General features: G+C 37.3%; 1 protein-coding gene across 6 annotated transcripts in view; it reads left to right on the forward strand.

The window, feature by feature from the left end:
- Spag16 (sperm associated antigen 16) overlaps window positions 1-22,520 on the forward strand; it is a 910,901-nt gene that overhangs the window by 638,848 nt on the left and 249,533 nt on the right. For all 6 annotated transcript variants that reach the window (XM_060368580.1, XM_060368581.1, XM_060368577.1 and 3 more), the window contains one exon: window positions 10,601-10,727. In XM_060368580.1, the coding sequence (XP_060224563.1) occupies window positions 10,601-10,727 (127 nt within the window). The remainder of the gene's footprint in view (window positions 1-10,600; window positions 10,728-22,520) is intronic.

The raw sequence follows: 22,520 nt of genomic DNA on the forward strand, positions 1-22,520 counted from the left end.
CCACAAACCCTGCGGCTCTTAACTCAGAGATCATATTCTCACGCTTTCAGACAAATTATTCCTTGTCTGCAGTCTTTGTGAAGTTCTTTGCTGTTGATCAGCATTTAATATACCTTGACATATGGTTCTCGGCAGAAGCATTCAAACTTGATAGAGCAAGGACCTAAGGCTGTGACGGTCACTCCTGAATATCCACCACTGTTCGGTTTTACAGGACCCCAGAAAATTTGCCGTTTGACATAACCCAGACCCTGAAAGTTTTTGCCTTCAAAGTTCTCATTCAGATCCTCATATTTATGTTCAATGTTTCTAACAACATTCTCTCATATATGTTCAACATTCCTTTACACATGCTGCAAAAACTCAGGGTTTTTTCAAGATACATTTTTATTCTCATCATGAATTTTCTGTGGATTAATATGTAATTCCTGATGTGTGCTCTGACATTATGCCATTTTCAATATAAATGATACCATTCTCCCTGCTTTTCTCTCATACTTGTCCACGTTCTTAATCTATCTACAATTTTATCATTTCCAGAAGGATGCCTTTTTCTGGTGAACCTAATCATGGTGCTGGTCTCTTGGAAAAAAAAATTTCAGATCCCATACTCTTGATTAGGTGTTTAGTATGTATTCTAACCAAGTAGGTACCTAATTCTGGCATTTAATTCCTTTCTTGTTCTTTGCCAATTCTATCTAATCATCAACTTTAAGTTTACTATTGTCTCATATCTGTCACGTCTCTTTCTTCCGACCCCAACAGAGGGCAACAAAACCACAGACATACTTACTGCCATTGGTATGCTGTTTCTACATATTTTAGTATCTTTTCTGCCTTATACACATAAACCCCAGCTTGCTCAATTTGTCCTTTGCCAATGAATGCTTGCTGGGGTTCTGTTAGCTTTATTATCTGTTTCAGCATGTTCTACCTCAAGTACAGAAGATGCCCTTTTGAGTGCTTAAATGGTATTTCAGAAGCTTCTCTTCCCCAAAAGTACCTTAATCAGTGTAAAATGTTTTCCATGTGAAGGACCTTATAGAGTGTGGTCACCTAGGTCAGACTGCCATCGAGGAAATTCTTGACCTATGTTTTACTAAAGATATAGCTTTGGGCAAGTTATATGACACTCATTAAGCCTCACCTTTTCTATGTATTGAAATAGACGTGTTGTATTGTTTCTAGGCCATTAGTTTTTAGTTTTGCAGTCCCCACAATCACATAGATTATTATATCATGTTTATTAATATCAAACAATTGGTTGAGAATTTTTTTTTCTTTTTTCTGGCGTAATATTTTTATTAATTATTTGGGAATTTCACATCATGCACCCTGTACTTCCCAGTCCTCCCAGACTTGTGCCCACCCTTTTGATGCCCCTCCAAAAAGGAAGAAGGAGGAGGATGCAGAAAAAAGTCTCATTTAGGCTGTCCATCATACACACGAAAGCCTGGTCCAACTCCCAGTGGCCAGTCCATTAAAGAATACTGAGTCCTTTCCCACCCGCACCCTGACAGAAGCTTTCAGTTGTGGAGAGCTACAATTCAGCAACCTTGTCACAATTTTTAGGAGCTCTCCCTGATAGATTCCTCTCCAGGCTGTGACAGTTTGGGGGTGGCGTAGGGAGGTTGTCACAGAAGCCTTTATGTTTCTCTTTCTCAACTGCAGTCACACAGTTGAGGAAAACAAAACAAAAACAATAACAACAAAACTCACAGTATTTTCTGAAAACAGCAGTTTTGCCTTCTTCTTTACACACTGACATTTGCTCCTTCAGTCTCAAGCCCCTTGTGATTCCCAAGTTTTACCTTCTCCCTCCGTTTTCATTCCATACTTTGTTGCTGTATCTGAACCATTGGGTACCAAGGGAATTGTATAATGAGCTATTGTTTAATGCTGCATAGGCCTGTCCTAAGACACATGCTAATGTATCAGTACTAAAAATGTTTGAAATACTAATTTTCCCCCTAATGATCCTAAGCATTTTCTTATGGTTATACCTTAATACCGAGCCGCAGGTCATTACCTCCACATTGAGCGCGGCTCATGTTTCTGTGGCTTAATGTTCTCACCATTTGCTTGATGAACCTGTGCTCCTGTCTGTTTTATGAACAGAATCTTGGGGAATGAAAATGAGGTCACCCAACCGGCTTTATATGCAAAGTTTGCATTTCACTGTTTATTTGAAATTATTTATGATGCTAAAAAACAGTAACACAAAACCTGAATTTTAAAAATGCAAAAGTGCAAATAAAGTTGCAACAAATCATTCTAATGCTTAAAAATGAGCATTCAGTTTCATATTCTTTTCAGTATTTCCTTTTTCTCCCTGTATACCCTAAAATAAAATACAATTTTGTTTTCTACTTCTTTGATTAAATTACTTGTCTACATTTTTCTTGCAATAGTAATCTTTATAATGCCATTATAAGAGTTAAAATACTTGACATATATGTGTATTTGGGTTATTTTTATATATGTATGCATATGTGTATATTTTCTCTCCACATTATTTTCTTGTATTTTAATATTATAAATAATAATGTGAGGAAAGTTTACATGACAAATATTTTTATGAGATGTTGGCCTAAATATACTCTAATGAGGTCATATATTCCATATTATTAAATATTTATCACATATAACTCCACATTAGAATAACACAGAAATAAAATGAATTAACATAGATAAACTACCAAAGTCTAAACAAACCAAAGCTTCAGAAATCATTCCATCAAGGTAATTTTAGGGAAATTCATTATGATACTTGTAAATTATTTTCTTCATTTGTTCAATGAGATTGTGCCCGATGATGTAATGCTACAAACAGTACAGAGCAGAATCCATGCTAATAAAATCTATATATTCTAGCTATTAATTAGTGAATCTACAGCAAATGCAAGCCTTTTGAAGTCCACCTTCTTTCAATAGTAATATCTTCACTGAAAATGTAAATAAGGTGATACCAAAAAATATGACATGTTCTAAATGGAAATCCCAAACTCCTATGAAATACAGTCAAAGTAGGATGCTCATTGGCTCACAGAGAAACCTCAGGCAGAATCAAAGTTAAACGACACTGAGATTATGCTGAAGGCAAAACACAAACACCACCTATGTGGCCTTTGTTTTATCCATCTTTGCCATGCAGTACTTGAGTAAGGTTATATTCTCAAACCTGATCAGAGAGAAAGGGGTTTATCTCTCAATATGTCTCAATATTCTTTCCTACTCACTTTCTGGAATGTTACTTCTCTGTAGGCTGCAGTGTGAAACGGTACCATAATGCAAGGACGAATTATGATTATTTGAGAGGGAGAAAGAAGAGAGAATCCACCCTCACACAACTTTTATTAAAGTGTGTTGTTCTAACTGTTCTGTTTTATGGCTAGTGATTGCATTGTCAGTGTTCTCTAGAGCAACATGAACGAATATACATTGCAAAGGGGAATTTATCAGACTGGCTTTTTTGATAATAGGCTAAGTAGTCCAACAACTTCTGTCTGTAGACTGAGGGGGTGAAACCTACCTGGTCCTGGCCTGGATAGTTTATGTCAAGTCGACACAAGCTAAAGTCATCTGAGAGGAAGGAACCGCGATTAAGAAGGTGCCTCTGTAAACTCAGGCTGCAAACGAGCCCATGGGGCATTTCCCTAATTAATGGTGTCTGGAAGAGTGCTCAGTTGCCTGTATTCAGTGCCATCCCAATTGGCTGGTCTTGAAATGCCTCACCTGTAGATGAGTACAAAAGTGCCTGTTGCCAAGATGAACAATTTTGTTCTAGGGACTGGAGAGATGGCTGAGCAGTTAATAGTATCTCCCACTCTTGAACAAGACTGGGTTGGTTCTTAGTAACTATGTGGCAGCTCAGCGCCGCCAGTAACTTCTGTTTGGGGATCTGATGCTCTTTTCTGGCCTTGCAGGTCTGGAAACACACTGTGCATGCAGGGACTCACACATACACTATAGCTAGGCCTTTCTTTTGTCTACCTCATTTAAACAGCAGGTTTTTGTTCATATTATTACTGATTTAGTATTTTCCTCCCGATTACTTTCTTCTTTTATGTGCGAATGATGACTTTGTTATAGCTATTACCTTATTGTTAGCTGATTTTAAGGTGTTTGTTTGTTTGTTTGTTTGATTAAAAACTCAGTTTTCTGAAGAATCTGCATCAAGACCTCATAGATTCTGCGGATGTCTCTTTCGTGTCCATCATGTTTAAAAATGGTGCGTCTTGAAGCAGGGAGTTGGATCAGTCTGTTAACACTTGCTCTGCATGCCGGAGTATGTGCGTTCTACCCACAAACTCCCTGCAGTCTCGGCCCTGGGGAGCCAGAGATGGGCAGATATCTGGGGCTTCTTGTCCAGCCAGTGTAGTCAGACGGTGAGCTATGGGTTCAGGAAGAAACACTGTTTCAAAACACAGAACCAGAAAGGTAGGCAGTTATTGAGGAAGACACCTAGGGACCACTGACCTCTCCTCTCTACCCGCAACACTGTCCCCTCCCGGCCCACATGATTCCTCTTTTGTACACCCGTGCTGCTGATGACGACCTTTTCCCGTGTGTAACTGTTTCTTTTTATCTCCTTTCGACAAACATTTCAAGCTATCTGGACCCGCTCAGGGAAGTTTAGCTTTTGATGTCATCTGTCTTTAGTATATTTCTTAGCTGCGTTTACTTTCAGGTGTCCATAAATTTCTATCGCGGTTTAGTTATTTCTTTCTAGAAAAAAAGTGTGTATGCAACTGAATACCCCAACTACTTATTTTAGATCCTTTTAGAAGAAATGTAGGCAGGGTTGGAGAGGCGGCTGCTTTTTCAGAGGACCCGAGTTCAGTTCCTCACTGAGCTCACACTGGTGGCTGACGAGGGCCTGTGACTGCAGTTCCGGTAGGTCTGACACCTTCTGGCATCTGCAGGGGCTTACACATATGTACACATATGCACACAAAAAATAAGAGACAATTTTTTCAAAAAATATGTGGAACTTCCATCAATGGCTTTAACGTTATTTTAAAATATAATGATATAATACAAATCCCTCATTTTGAGTTAATTATAATCCTGTCATTTACATGGTGCTTCCCCCCTCCTTTACTTACCAATTGTTTTATTTTGTTAACCTGGTGAAATTTTTATATAATTGCAGCACTGTAAGAAAATATGGCCATTGTGTTATTTTTTTCATTTCTTATAAAATTGTCTGGCCTAGATACATGTTCACATGATTGCTGCTACTATATATTTATTAATACTGAGTTTGTTTAGTTCAGACTCTTCGTTGATGTTGAATTTTATATACACTTTTTGTTTCCCTCACCTGACCTGTCATCTTGATATATAAATCTGCAGTTACTTGGGAAATATTAATTTTAATGGAGCTTAGTGGTAGAATGTTTGCCTGGCATTTTTAAGGTTTCAATCCCTGGTAACACAACACAGAGTTTTATTACAAAAGAATTCTGTTTTGTTGCTTTCACCTCCCGCGCTCTCCATCTGTATTTTCATATCCTTTTTATAGAGCTGAGCCCTGTAGCTACTTCCTTTGCCCCAGGTGCCCCTGGCCAGCAGCCCCAGGGTCCCTCTGAATCACAGGTTTCGAATGAATGATGCAGAAGCTCTGCCTTTCAGTGTGAAAACCACAGATTCAGGCACTCAGTGTGATCTGGGTTCTAGTCCGGATTGTGAGATTCTTTGCTGAATCCATATTCTCTCGGTTCATCACTTATAAAGTGCAATTTCAAACAACTTTGGCCAGAAACTTTTGTCCAACTTCTGTCTCATTTGATTGAAAGATCTTAGCACTACTTGTGGGTTAGCAGTGAGTTGGCTTCTATCTCTCATCTGACACAAAGCTCTTTCAGACTCTCCCCACAGAAGCCAAAGGGCCACACACTTCTGAACCAGAGCTTGAGAGCCGTGATTTCACCCTTACTTTGTTTCTCTTTTATTTTTATTTTCCTCGTTGTCATTTTACCAAACTTTTTAAGCCCTTTTACCTTGAAAATCCTATTTTTTTCCCACCTCTACCTTTGATTCATGGTAGAGATCACTGGCTAGTCCAGATGCCATAGAAAAAGAGATGTGAATCCTGGCTGTTCATCTGTCTGCTGTGTGGATTGGAGACAACTTAATATCTTTGTGGCTCAGTTTCTTCATCTACAAATACAGGGAATCAGCATTTACTAATTACTTTGTTTATTTTTTAGGATGACTTAATGTTTGTATATGTGTGTATAAATATTTAGCACTCTGAAACACACAGCAGTAGTTATTTAATTAGTGGAAGATGATATTATTATTATTAATTTACTGTTTATAGGTATATTCTATAACCCTGTGTATAAAATTTAGTTTTTCTGGACAATTTTTAGTTGTATATTGTGAAATATAATAGAAATTTGACAACTTATGTGATTGTGACACTTATCTATGATATTTTTTATCAGAATACCCTAAGGCTGAATTTCTCAACCTGTGGATCACGACCCCTTTGGGGATTGAATGATTCTTTTACGGGGGTCACCTAAGACCATCAGAAAATGCAAATATTTACATTATAATGCTGTTTTTAAAAATCCCAGTTGTTTAATTCTATCAATAAAGAATCAGGAGCCGGATGCTGAGCGAGACAGAGAAAGCACCCAGCTGACCTTCCTACTCAGCAGACATCCCAGAAGGAACAAGCCTTTCCTACACAGCTCAAGTCCCAGAAGGAAAAGACCTTCCTAAATTCAGCTTAAGTTCCTTTTTTTTAAGTAGTGCTATATTTTCTTTTTTAAAATTTTTTATTTATTCCAATTTATTCACTTTCAGTGTTCCTCCTTTCTACTTGCTGTGCCACTCTATCTGCTCTTCAGACTTCTCACTCTCTGTTTTGTTTTTTTTTTTTCCCATGCTCATTACCTGTCAATCTGGTTGCTTGCTCTGCCTCTTGACCTAGAGTGAACTTCATTTAATCATGCTTACAGAAAGCTCTTGGATTAAAGGTGTGTGCTAGGGTTGACCCACACTACAACTAGAAACAGATTCAAAGGGATCAAATATCCTGCATATTGTTACTGGTAACAGTGACAAAATTAAGGTTATGAAGTAGCAACAAAAATAATTTTATGGTGGGGGGGTCACCACAACCTGAGGAACTGTATGAAAGGGACGCAGCATTCGGAAGGTTGAGAACTACTACCCTAAGGTAAAAGGTGATGCATGATGCATGCTTATAATTTCTTGGTTCTTGTGATCACAAAACATTTTTTACAACTTAGATTTCTGACCCTTTCTGTGCATTTTAAAAATAACATTTTGAGTCATATGAATTTAGCATTTACTCAGAGTTCTTTTTAAGTCTAAGAAGATTGTACCTATGTCTTCTATGATCAATCAAAAGCATTTAATCCTAACCCGCAATATAAGATCTTTCCTATAGAAAACTGTGCCTATCTAGGACTTGCCTTAACTGTCTGTGGTATAGCCCTTTTACCACAGTTGTATGTTAATGTCCCAGCTTGTAAAACCTGCATTAAAAATCACAGTCACATGATATATTTTATGTGTTTAACAGATATTATTGCTTTATGAAACAGTCTTAAATTAACTGAAATTGTAAATGACCCCATTAGCATTCCATTTTTTCATTTTCTTACAATGTATCAGCATGCTGTGTTGTGAGAGAAAGAGAGAGGGGCAGTGAAGTGAGCTGTCTCCCTGCAGCTCTTGGCATCAACTTGGCGTTAAGAAGCTCCTGGCTGCTTGCTGACCATACGACAGTGCAGGATGTGTTTCTTCTATGTTAGATTATAGTTCCAGACTCTAAGGAGGGATGTGGGCTGATGTTCTTCCAGTTTAACTGAATGAGAAAAGGCACTCTCCAGAGTCGTTAGGACATCCAAGTTCTTAATAACCCTCTTTATCATCTATATTGCTTGTTTCTGACTCAAAACCCTGAGAACTAAAATTAATATTAGTCTTAATACTGCTAAGACTAGACTCGGATTAAACTAAAACATTACGATTAACTCCCTGGTGTTATTATTCACCTTCCGATTTAATGGTTATCTTCTGGAGCTCCACTATGCTGCAAACACCATCATAGGCTGTCCATGTACCCTGCCTGCTTTGTATAACTAAGTAGTTCCTTTATTAACTAGTGTCATGCAGTTATCAAGTCTAAAAATCAACTTCTAGCTCTTGATAACTTATGTTCAGTTTATCATAACACTTCCTTAGTCATTGCTTCTAACTTCCTAAGGCAATTAAAACCATGGTTAAATTATGGTCACGGCTCAAAGGTTTGTAAACATTACCATGCACTCATTTTACTGAATCACATAATACATCACATAGTTTATTAAAAGCATGTTATAAATTGTTGAATTGTTTTAGTATTTTTAAACTACTGAACATTCATCATTTGACAGTAACATCTTTGGCTATTAAGCATAAAGGCATTTTAATATTTATTTTGACCCAATATAAATGAAGACAATATTTTAAAATTTTTAATGTATTTCCTCAAGGTTTAATATTCATTGTGATAATATTCATTGGTATATTTTTTACACCCATTTTAATTTCAAGTCACCAGACAAATTCTAAGTCAATAAACATGCCTGTGGCAAGAGGTGTCCCCAAATTAAATTCTGATTAAAACTTATCTACTATGTTCTCCAGGTTGAACAAATATCCAATTTGTGATGTCTGAGGATGATGGAAAGTCTTTGTATTTGGAAAGAACTATTTCTAATTTGTGACATTAATATTCCCTGCTAAGACCGTGAACTATTCTTTCATTTTTCTGGAGGGGAACTCACTGGTTCCTCACAATTCTTGTAAAATGTGTTTATATACTTGAGGAAATTTCAAATTCTCTCTGCTCTTTTTAAGTCATTGAAAAGATTAAGCATCTCATTTGTTAGATTGGGGATACAGCTTTCATGTTGCTGTGCCAATGAAAGTAGTTACAGAATTTTAAAACTAATGGAATCTCCTGTACCACTGGTGTGTTTAGGGACATGGAAACTAATCCCTTGAACTCTTCTTTATAAAGGTTATTCAGTTCTTATAGGAGGGATGTAATCCTTTCAGGAAATTTAAAAAAAAATGACCTTGGTTAAAATAACAAAGTTCTTTAGTAATAAATTTAATACCTTTAATATTTTTTTAAGATTTTATTTATTTATTTTATGCTCTGTTTTCATGCACACCAGAAGAGGGCACCAGATCTCGTTATAGATGGTTGTGAGCCACCATGTGGTTGCTGGGAATCAAACTCAGGACTTCTGGAAGAGCAGTCAGTGCTCTCAACCGCTGAGCAATCCCCCCAGCCCTAATATTTTTAAAAATTAAAAAAAAAGAAAGTTTTGACTTGATAGTTAAAATCAAACTTAATTTTAAAAAGAAAATGTAAAACCAATTGAAAAGAGTCTAAGGAATGAATGTGAACAGTGATATGGTTCTAATGTAGCAGTTCACTGCATTTATGAATAGGCAAAAAAGGTGAACGCAGAAACAATAAGGATGAGGGTAGAAAAAGGGCAGAAGACCTTTCTTGCCCATCACCCCATTCCAAGTTACTGTCGTGGAGTGATTCCCAAAAAGTGACATTTATCTGAGAGGCCATGGTCTAGACAGGAAGTCTAGACTGCCACGGACCCCCCCCCAATGGGTGGGCATAGACTGATTACTCTGCAGACAAAGACATTCTCTCTCTTTTCTTCATTGCACTTGATCCATCTACCTTTCTGTGTTCCCTCTGCTGCACCCGAACACACCTTTTTTTTCTTGTTCCAACACAGCAGCTATTAATTGTAATTAAGTATCTAATGCTCTATAAAATTGTTTGTTTTTAGCATTTTTCCTGCAATAGCATAAGCATTAACAAACAGATACAATATGTTCACGAAAGAGCCCAGACATCTCTACTGAGAAGTTTGTTTAACAGACCACAATAATTATTGTTTATCTGCAGCCAGTTTTGCTTGAACCCAATCAATCTCCTGACCATTGCATCTCTTTTTCTTCCTAACTCCCTATTTTCCCTTTATTTGTGGAATCAATTAGCAGTGCTAATTAATTAGAAGCTTATTAAATGAAATGCATGCACATATGAGACAATGTTTCATATTTGTAGTTTTATGCGTCACATATCTCATATACATACTATTTACATAACGGTATTTTTTTACCATATTTCAACGTAACTAAAATCTAATTTCTTAGAATTTATCTTCATAATTTTAACGTAAGATTTCATATCTTAAGAATATAATTTGATGTAATATTGTATCCAAGATGAAGATATGATTTCTTTTTAGGCTAGAGAATTAGTTTTTTGTGGCATTGATAAAACTGTAACACAAATACATGTTTATGGTTTTACTGTGGTTTACTATATTTCTATATCTATGTCCTTTTTTGTTGTTGTTTGTTTTGTTTTTCGGGACAGGGCTTCTCTGTGTAGTCTTGGCTATCCTAGACTTGCTTTGTAGACCAGGCTGGCCTCAAACTCACAGAAATCCACCTGCCTCTGACTGCCTGAGTGCTGGGATCAAAGGAGGGCATGGCTTATGTCTATTTCTTTTGTGATGTTTTCAAGGGCCACATAATAGCATCCTGCGATGCCCGCGGAGTTATAAAGCTGTGGGACTTCCGGAATCTCATTCCCATTGTGTCCATTGATGTGGGTCCAAGTGCCGGCAACGAAGTGAACTTTGACTCAACCGGTAGGATCCGTTATTCTCTCACTCTTGTCACCAAACTAACATTAATGTTTTTATCTGAGATGCCTTTTTTTTCTCCTAAAGTTTTTTGGTACTGCTTGAATGTAATTTTCTGTTTTGAAAACAGAAACCATAGCAGCTATGGTGTTTCTCAAAATCATGAGTCTTCTTATGAAAGAAATACAATCACACAGGGAAATTCTGAACAAAGAGAGGTGATATTAATGTAGTCACACGATAAGCTTGCTTGCAGCATCAGAAGTCCCTTTATAGCCCACAGAGACTCCTAGCCCAGGTTAAGCCAACTCGGCTTCCTGTAACACCAGCAACTGAGAGGAGAAGGACAAAAACTGCCTTGAGATGAATTTGAAACATTTTAATGAAATAGGTTAATTATAAGCAAATTAATAAATTGCTCATAAATGCTCTAGAATTTATGTACATATTCATATATTATTGTAGTTAAGTGTTTTATGCTGTATAAAACTTTTTATAGCATTTCCTCGCAAATAATATAAAAATTATCAAGCAGACGAAATATTTTCTCCCTATTGATGATGAAAAGAATGGATTCCGCTGTGAAGAGAAATGATTCCAATTGTCCACTTAGGAGATTAAAGTACTGCTGAATCTCCGTCTTTAATGACAGACTCTGGTAAATGAGGAAAGGACAGTACATCTTCCCCTTGATAGCGTGATGTATATTTAAGGTTCTTGAAATTTTGAGAATTTCTCCAAGGCTTTGAGTTATTTGTGATATATTAAAATCTCAATATGACAAAACTTCAGTTGTAAAGGAGGAAATAAATGTATAAGAAGAAAAGATGATGCTTTATTTAAAAAAACAAAACAAAACAAAACATAGTTCATACTAATTCTCTGGTCCAGAAGCAGAAATATACCAAGAGCAATTCTGGACAATAGCTGTGTAATTCTTGGAACTGGTTTTATGTTATTACTATTAAACATCTGAAAGTGTAAATGGTAAGTTATCTTCTTGAAGTATATGTTACATTTTCATTACATATGAACATATACATGATATTGTAAACAATGAATTTTTAGTTACCTTTAGTTACCGGGTATGGTGGAAAAAGCCTGTGATACTTACAACTTAGAAGTAGGAAGGTCCTGAGCTTAAGTGAAATTTTCCAAAACAAAAGAGAGGTTTTTAGTAATATTCGTGACATTATGACATTTATGGTCTGCCAGAACTGAAAGATGAGGCACTATGCAGAATAAAAGATTACAAATATCAGTTGGAATTTCATTCTGTAGTGTTACATGTAAGTATTAATATTTCAGCATAGTGCTCTGACATGTGTATCTGCACTGGAATCAGATCTCCACAGGAGCTTCTATTAAGGTATAACAGACAAGTGACACCCCTAAACCCATCTTCATTATCTTGAACGGGCATTTAAATACTTGTGTCTTTGAATGTGGAACTTGGAATGGTAACACCTAAGCCTGTACATTCTAATAATAGAAGCTAAGAGCTTTTTAAAAAACTATTGCACAATCAAAAAAGAAAGCTTTATGTTTAATTATCATTATTACATGTGTTGCTGCTGACTTTCTATTGACCTTTGCTTTCCAGTTGGAAAGTTCTTTGAACAGCCAGGCAAACATCATTTTAAATAAATATCAGCATCTATCTTCTGGTGCCCCAATCAATATATTAGAGTCCAGCTACTTTTTTCCCCATGATCACCAAACAACTGATCATAGACATATGCGAAGTATAGAGAATCAATGGTAAAATGATGAGAAACATAAAGGACACAAACTGCAAACCAGAGACCCTGTTATCAGGACAAGGCAACATAATTTCAGTCTGACCTTCCCATCCTTTGACCATTTTTTTCAAAGAACACATGATAATAATTTTAATTCAACATGCTTGAGAAGTTACTGTCATAAGGTTTTTCTCATTGAATAATTAGAAACCTGAGCTTCTCTACAGACATCCTCAATGACACTTTTTAAAAGGTTAAAATATATGCCAAAGTTGGGTAAATTAATGGGACTCTGAGACTGAATTAGAACATGAGTAGAAAGATAAAAAAAAAAAACACAAAGTACAGTACTAGGAATTTTGTTCTTCTAAGGAGAGTAAAGAAGAATGCAGATCTGGAGATGACCAAAATCATAACAAGGATAAGTGACTTTTACATCTTTGCTACTTGCTATTTATTTGGAATAAAATATTCAGTAAAGAAATGTAGCAGAATTGCATTATGAAAATATCTGAAATATAATGATAAAATCAAGTCTGACTTAATAAAGCCAAAATGTGTATTCATCTGAACATGACGAATTTCTGTTTATTCACAGGGCAAGCTATTGCAAGCTTCTGTGGTATAATGATTCCAAAAGAGCAAAATAAGATTGACCTTGCTAAAAATAAAATACATTTATGGAGAGCACATGTTGAGTTTTGCCAAGCCACATTTCCTGCTCAAAATTTGTGACAATATTAACCAAGGCGTTATTCATCACAACTTCATTAATGAAGCCCTGGTAGAGGCAAAAGTCTTCCAACTGCCTCAACTGTGCTCTGGGCCTAAGGGAAAGTCATTGTCAATTCACATGAACTGCCTTGATATTATGTAGTACATGCTAATATCTGGATAACATCTTGGCTAAGTTTTTCAAACAAGAAATGTGTGGCTGTTACATATTCTAAGTGGTCATCCTGTATCTGGATCAGTCTCATTGCAGGGCATCTAGAGAAAGGGTCTGTGCTACAGTCTCTATAAACTAGGAGTGATTTTTGTAGATACTGGCTTTCTAGTGACTGAAAATCTAATACAATGTAAGATTCTTTATCTGTTTTATGATTGATACCGTTTTTTGGTACATAGTTTCTAACATGTAGCTTTTATAAATAAGTTTATACCCCAGAGGTTTCGGTGTACTTCATACTGTTAGATTTAACAACATCTTCTGCATTCTTTAGACCTTACAGAAATTATTTAGTCACCCTAACTAACTTTCTTCCTGGAAATAATAGAGTAGATGTTTGTCTTAGTGTTTAGTGGAGATTCAACGGGATAATGGTGTCCTGCAATAAGGAAATCTGAATTCTATCTTCTACCATGCGTCTTAAAGCTACAGGAAATCTGATAAATCAGTTTTCACCTTAGGAATAATGAAAGTGAGTCAGTTTGTGGGTGGCTAAAGTATCCACTGTCTACCAGTCAATGGAAAAAAGACACAAGGCTATACCCTCATTCTTGAAGGATATTGAGGCCATGTTGAAATGGTTAACTAAGAATGCCTTATGAGTTACGAAATGTTCGTATATGTTTAAACATTTGCCCATGTGTAAATCATGTGTGTGGCTTTGCTTTTCCACTGCTGAATCAGCCACTAGCACATTTGATAAAAGAACTGTGTGTGGCATAGCATTATTTACATAATATTTTATTTACAAGTACATTGCCTGTGACAAATACAGATTATCTTTGTTTATAGGTGCATCCATATCTTAGTATAAATTATAATACTGTATAATTATTATACAGTATTATATATATACTGTATTTATAATACTGTATTATATTTATAATACTGTATTTATGAGAGGATAAATGTTCCTTTCTCATTAAGCAAAGAGCTTCCCAGGAATATGAAACAACACGTTTTTGTGAATATTCACTATCTAAATAATAACTCTCACTTGGCATATTTTAAATGTCATATTTTTTTTTCATTCAAACTTTATCCCTGTTTCAGAAGACGTTAGATGCAGTTGCATGGTGAAAGCAATACAAGCAAACTGAAAAGATTTATACATATCTCTTTCCACATCTCTCATTTCACTGTTTACATACGTCAGCAATATTTTTTGCTCCTTTGAAGAAGGTAATTCCAGTGCATTTGTAATGAAGTCACATCTCTAGAAAATGCAGAGGCAGAAATCTGAGCCAGATGGAGGCTCTTCTGTGGAAAGCCTGCGGGTATCAGATCATTCAAACGGGCAAAGTTTCTCAGCCTTTGGAGAAAATCCCAAATGTTCCTCATGAGCAGAACCAGGCCCAAAACACTAAAATGGGAGACCAAAAGGAAAAAACAAAACAAAACAAAAAAAAACAAAAAAACAAAACAAAACAACAAAAAAAAAACAGCAAAAAAAAAAACAAAACAAACTTTTTCTCTTGAACAAGATGAAAAGTAACAGACTCTCCTCAACCTAATTTTTCAAAGCAAACTATTCCCCAAAATCTTTGGCTTAAATTGATCAGTGTCAGTTAATAAAGGCTACAATGCATCATTCTGTAATTTAAAAGTCAGTTTCTAGTTGGGTGGTGGTGGGGCCGCATACCTTTGATCCCAGCATTTGGGAGGCAGAGGAGGCAGATCTCTGAGTTCAAGGCCAGCCTGGCCTAGAGAATGAGTTCCAGGACAGCCAGGACTACACAGAAAAACCATGTCTCAAAAAAACCAAACAAACAAGCCAGCGCAAACTTTAATCCCAGCATTTAGGAAGCAGGGGCAAGTGGATCTCTTTGGGCTTGAGGACAGTGAGTCCAGGACAGCAAAGGCTACACAGAGACAGCCTGTCTCAAAAAAACCAAAACCCCAAAACAACAACAAACAAAGTCAGTTTCTGTTTAAATCTCTCTGATGGAGCATACATGAGGAAAAAATTACTACTAGTGTGCAAGCCAGGGTTTGTTTGTTTGTTTCTTTTTCTCTAATATTTAATGAATGATTTGGGTAGAATTTCTAAGTATTTCTAAACTTCACATATGCAATGTCAGAAATGTGTATGATCTTCCACTCCAGGCATGAGTAGATACCAGGGACTTGCCAGAGAGAATTCCAAACAGTGGGAGGATGGAGGGATGGAGGGTGGGGAAGAGTAGGAAAAAAAATGTTGAAGCAATAGCAGTTGTCAAACACTGAATGGTGAGCAATTCAAAAAGGTAATATACAACAATGGTTCCTGAGACAGGATGAATCAGGCAAGCCACATGACTGACCCCAGGGTACTGCTCAGCTTCAGTTACTATATCTTACCCCAGGAATGGACAGACTGACAGGACAGAGCACAGAAGGGTGAGGGCAGGACGGAGAGACAAGCAGAGGTTCTTCTACCCCATCTACTTGCTAACAGAGCAAGGATTTGTGCATGATGGCTTAAAGCCAAGAGAAAGACATTTAAAACATAGAGGAGAAAATTCCAGAAGCTTACACAGGCCCATGTAAGCATAGCTTGTGATCCTCCAGCCAGAGCTGAAAATCCTACAACTCAGGGGTCAAAAGGGAGAGCAGGAATTGGAGAACCACTGCCCAGTGGACAACACAAAAAGGAAAAATCGTCACTAAGGAAGGACACTCAGGGAGAACTGTTTTTGTCATGAGGCAGCCCACACCTCCGGAGTGAGTCTCCCACTTCCGTCTTTATAGTCATAGGAGGGGGCTCCTGTCCTTTTTAATTCTGAGTAAAAATTAATCGTGGTGTTCTTGTCCCATTCTACAGATGAAGAAACTGAGATTCCAAAACTTTATCAATCTCATTGGGCATTGCTGTTCAAATGTTGAGTTAGTACTGCAAGCCAGGCCATCTAGATCCTGAGAAACAAGTTGTATATTCTCAGATTCTTTCCATAACAGAATGTGGTTCTATACTGATGGGTGATATATGTCCAAAAATGGTACGCTTTTGCTCTAAATACTGAAATCCCCCCCATACACACACACTGATCAAATGGAGATGTTTTACATGAAGGTGACTGAGATACAGCATCCTGTTGTAGGCATTAATTATCAACTAGTTGTCTCTGAAATAAAAAAAAAAAACTATCAAAATTTGATCTCAGCTGCCACATTTTTTTTACATGTCTTTTGGGCAAAACAAACACCTGCTCTTTACTACTGGGGGCTGGACCTCCAACCCCACCCCAAGAATCACTTCTTATCCATTCAGTGAATGCCAAATCATCTGCCCCTCTCAGCAAGCTTCTGCACAGGTTGCATGTCCAATCTGAAGTCCTGGAGCTTTGCATAGGGGTTTATATTTTCACTATCAGTTACCTGGCAAGGGCCACATGAGTCATGAGAAGGAATGTAAAAGGGCTTTTTTTTTTGTCCAAATTTCAGCTCTGTGCCCCCCCCCCTTTTTTGGTCTTTCATGATCAAGTGATATCGAGGTTTTAGTCCCTGCACAATGCATAACATATGATAGTCACTTAGTAAATTTTATAAATAGGAAAGCTATGTAGAGATGGCTGGAGAGGTGATGGTGATACTAAGAACAGAGCCTAGAACCTCATAGCAGCCAGGCAAGCACCCTGCCATAGAACTGCACCCTCAGCTGTCTTCTGTGTATGTTCTCGCTTAATTAGACATGAATATTAGAAACTAAAATAAGAAAGGAACAAAATAAGCCAACTTCTTTCATGCCTCAAGCTTAGGAAGATGGAACTAATCCTCTAACGTGCATGTCTTGGGACACAGAGCCTTCAGAACAGAGGGCAAAATAAAAGGCATAGATGAACACAGGACCCCACTCAATTAATTTAAGGCTCTATTATTTAATTTTGGTTCTATTTTGTTCTTAAGTGAATACAGATCCCTTTGATACCGGAGCAAGGAATGAGGAGAACCTATGGAAATCAATGTAGAGCCCTTTGCGTATACAGACAGAGTGGGTTTGCAGGACATGTGCTGCCCCTTGGAATATAGAGGAGAGCTGGGAGGGGATGAGGGTGGCATGCAGAGATAGGACTTTTCTTTCAACCATCACAGACCTCTTAGATGGGTTTTATTTCTTCCACTTGGAAGAGTTTTGAGAGCTTTAATTACTTATTTGTATTAATAAATTTACATGGTCTTCCAGTTCTGTGAAAACTGTTTCATTTAATTACCATAAATCGAGAATTACATTAAGAAAAATTGGAGTTTCATAGGGACAGGCTTCAAGCTTTCTCTATAATAACAGCTATTTTTTCTTTGATTTTTGTCTTATTATGCTCCATCATAAAAGCAACTTAATTTACTATCAGTGAACACAAGAAGTAACATGCCAATACTAATGTGAATTTCTTGAAAATTTTAATTAAGGACATACTAACCAGAGATCCATGAAAGCAGAGACAATGATCATCAATGCACAGAGCATTATGGCCATAAGCCTGGAGTGGTATTTTAGTATCTCTTCTCATTGGTTGGTAACTATGATATTCATTTGTTATCCAGGAACAGGCTGTGATTCAAAGAGTAAGTCGTCTATACTGAAAACTAAAGCTCACTTGAAATTCACAATTTCTGATGGATTTTGACATGGGAATTGCCCGATTTCCCTAAATTACAATAGAATTTACACATGGAGCTGAGTCTTGTTAACCTGTTATGATTAAAAGGGCATGAGATTTATATCATGATAACTTCGCTGCCTAAGCATGTGCAGGCTCCCTTTGGAATTCTACCTAGCTTCGGGAATCATGAATTAAGAACCCTAAAATGCACATTTCTTTTCTTCTCTGAGGCTTGCCTGAACTTGCAGAAACTATCTGGGAACTCATTCACATCTCAGGAGCTTGAAAAGGACACATGAGTCAAACACAAAGTCAAGACTGAAGGATAAAATCCACCTGCCCTGAGATGTGAAATTGTACAGGACAGCCAAACATTTCTGATTTCCTTTTCTCTTCTACAAAACCCAAAAGTTTGAATTTAGTGATTTCATCAATTTGATTTACAGTCGAATTTTTAGATAATCTATAATGTATCATTTTTCCTTGTAGTCAGCATAATTAAGACATGATGTCCTAATTATACTAAACATTTAAATTCCCCTATCCGTTATTTACAACCTGAAAATTAACCATCTAAATAAAAGTAAAATTTTCTTCTTGCTTAGAAAAGATACAGGATTTGATACAAAAATCAAGGCTTTTTTTTAGAAATTAAAAAAAAAATGAGCCTTGCCCATCCCAGATCATGACATGAAGTCAGGCGCCATGCTGAGACCTTAGACTCCACTACAGTTTGCTCGGCAGGATTAACACCACTCCCAACCGTTGGTGGCGACACTTCTTTTTGCAGCAGGTGGGAGTCAATGGAGAGACTCAGAACCGATCCAAGTACTGAGAATAAATGGATATTGAATGCCAGGTCCTAAATGAGAGTATCTATACCACCCCCCTGAAGAGTCAGGGAAAGTCTTGGAGAGGGAGAGGGCAGGCAGGGTGGGGATGGGGGCTCTGAGACTGTCCTCTGGATGTAACATGCTACTGTACTCGCCAACTTGCTGCCACTGTGGTGACCTGCAGAAGACTAAAGCAAGCTGTGAACAATTCATTACCCACAGGGAGGGGTTCACGAGGCCCCACCCATCCCTGAGGGACTATGGAAAGCTGTTGGTTGCTGGGGAAGGCAGTATCGTTTACTTCAGTGATGTAGCCATCGGTAAATTGCCGAAGCACCCTCAAATAAGCCCCAGCCACGCTAATGAAGCGATCATTTCCAAGCTCAGAGAGACACGTACACAAACAAAATGAGGAAGGCTTGCTGACAAGGAGAGGAGTTTCAACAGGACACAGGGACAGAATGAGGGGACACTGGGGACTAACAGTGACCCAAATCTGTGCCCCACATTTTAGTGGCAGCCACATTCCATAGAAAACCGACCTGTAAATCTTACATATGTAGCCATAGAAATTTTGGCAGAAAGATTCATATATTCTAGCATATTAATAATGAGGAGGCCAAAGTCCTCCTAAAGGAGTGTATAGAATAAGAATCTGTTTAAACCAGAGCAGAAATGACTAGTTAACATTACCAACTGCAGCATTGTGTAGCTGTGGGCAGCTACTGCAGGTTCCCTTGCATGGACCACACAAGGTCACACTTGGGTTAATTCCTCAGTCTTATGTAGCATTTTAAACAAGTCAGCTGTGACTGTATCTTAGTTCTCCCATGAAGAGCTACAATGAAGCTTATTTAGAACAGGATATGGAAGACGGCCCAAGGACTTGCTTTGATCTGTTTAGAAGTTCCTTATAAGGCTTGTATATGTGATTACATACAAACAGCTGGAAAAAAGCACATGCCCCAGACCTGATCGATCCTACATTAGCATCATTATATTTAATGATGATTCCCTGTGGTTTTATATTAAAAATATCTTTAAATGCACACTTGTAAACAAATGAACAAGGTGCTGCTATCAAATTATTTTTTCCACCACCCGTAAGCCAAAACTTCATAAAGCTTTGTGTCTATAAATCAAGCATGAGGAGTAAATTGTGGATATATTATGCCAATGATATATTGGCATCATTTAGAAACAATAATGAGCTATGCTGATATAATAAAGATCAAATGTGTATGCCAATCATATGTAGGTTTGAAATATGGCAAATTAATAAAAAAAAATGTTTGTATAAAGCAATATGAGACATCAGCGCTTTGAATTTTTCCAAGGGATGCAGTTTGGAAACCTAAAAGGAATGGATTGTTTTAATTTAAGCGAATACACCAGTTAAGAGATTAAATGGTAACAGTTAGAATTCGATGTACACATGCTACATGATCTAGAGTCAGTAACTGAAGAACCCCCTTCTTTTTAATGGTCTGTTATACAAAATTGAATAGATAATCATCTTTAATCTGCCAAGATGATACTTCCTAATAGGATAATCCTTTGCGGAAAGTTGCAGTTCAACAGATGTGCAAATCAAACCAGAACACACAGTACACTCGCTTTTCATGGAGCTGGAGCTGGGACAGTTGGCACTTGTGATAACCTGCAGTTCTAGTTATCTGAAATTGAATTTCAAACAATATTCAAATATGATTTACTCAGTCTGATTGAGCTCAGAAGTGTCTCTTCTCACTTGTAATTTAAGAGTGTAAGTAAAAATTGCTCAAAACCATCATGCATCATCCTCTCCATTTCATGCCAATAGGAAAACAGAGTACAAGAAGAAAATAGTATATTTTAAAATGAATGCTAAATACTTTTGAAAGAATAAATTTGATAATCATTCTTCACTTTAACATTCATATGTTGTTGCTGTAATGGAAAATATATCAATTTAATTAAGAATTATTTATCATAAGTTTGTTGTATGCCTGGTACTGGGCTAAACTCTGGGATGCAGTGGTGAAGAAACAGGTGAAATTCTACATAAAGTAAATTACAAGAGCATTCATGGTTTCAGAGAAGAGTGTGGAGTGCTGCAATTTTTAATCTACGCTCCTCCACTCGTGCTTTGCTTTGTGTGTTTGCTCCAGTGCTGTTTGTAAGAAAGGGTATCTTGTATCTGTGTATGGAGGTTGACTATGTATGGACACTCAAAAGATTCACTAGAAGCACCCATCTCCGGTTAAAGGATAATTTTTATAGATTGTCTTTAGAGTGCTCATCACTGTCTTTGATCATCCTCTCCTAGTTTTCAAATGCTGCCCATTTGTTCTGTAGCCACATGACCTTAGGGACCACTTCACTTCATCCAGATTTACCTGTAACCATGGATACTATCTTTCTCCCATTTCTACTCTTTTTGTACTCACTTCTCTTTACCTAAAACTTGTTTTTTAAGCACACAAAAATAACCCAATCTTACTTTTCAACATACCATACACTCATCTAATTTTATTATTTCACCCACTCTGTGCCCCATCTTTACTTTCTAATTCTTTTAAGTTTTAAAATATATAACATTTAAAATCTCTATAACATATAACATTCATTAAAATTCCTACTCTATCTTCTGATATCTTCTTCAATTTCTTTCTTCAGAGACTCCAAGTTTTTTTTTTAAACAGGTATTTCACTTGCTTGGTTAGAGTTACATCAAGGTACTTACTGTTACTAGTGGCTATTATAAAGGGTGTTGTTTCCCTAATTCCTTTCTCGGCCCTTTCATCTTTGGTATACAGGAGGGCTTCTGATTTTTTTTTAGTTAATTTTGTATCCGGCCACTTTGCTGAAGGTTTTTATCAGCTGAAGGAGTTCTCTGGTTGAATTTTTGGGGTCACTCATGTATACTATTATATCATCTGCAAATAGTGGTATTTTGACTTCTTCCTTTCCGATTTGTATCTTCTTAATCTCCTTTAGTTGTTTTATTGCTCTAGCTAGGACTTCAGATACTATGTTGAGGAGATATGGAGAGAGTGGGCAGCCTTGCCTTGTTCCTGATTTCAGTGGGATTGATTTAAGTTTCTCTCCATTTAGTTTGATGTTGGCTATAGGCTTGCTGTATATTGCCTTTACTATGTTTAGGTGTGTGTGAACCCCTGCTTGGTCGTAGCCTATGGCAGCTCAGTATACACGTTGGTACCCTAGTAAGGGGAACAGGGACTGTCTCTGACATGAACTCAGTGGCTGTTTTTTTGACCTCTCCCCCCACTCATCCTCACCCCCAAGGGAGGAGCACCTTGCTAGGCCACAGAGGAGGACATTGCAGCCAGTCCTGATGAGATCTGATAAGCTAGGGTCAGATGGAAGGGGAGGAAGACCTCCCCTATCAGTGGACTTAGAGAGGGTCAGGGAGGAGATGAGGGAGAGAGGGTGGGATTGGGAGGGGGCTACAGCTGGAATACAAAGTAAATAAACTGTAATTAATATAAAAAATAAAAATTTAATTAAAAAATCCCTACTTCTAATTTTAATTCCTAATTTTTCTATTTGTTTTGTTTTGTTTTTGAGATAGGGTTTTTCTGTTGTGGCCTTGGCTGTCCTGGACTCACTTTGTAGACCAGCCTGGGTTCAAACTGACTGATATCATCCTGCCTCTTCCTCCCTGAGTGCTAGGATTGCAGGCAAGTGCCACC

This window comes from Meriones unguiculatus, chromosome 15 (assembly GCF_030254825.1).
Source record: "Meriones unguiculatus strain TT.TT164.6M chromosome 15, Bangor_MerUng_6.1, whole genome shotgun sequence".
NCBI classification, from domain to species: Eukaryota; Metazoa; Chordata; class Mammalia; order Rodentia; family Muridae; genus Meriones; species Meriones unguiculatus.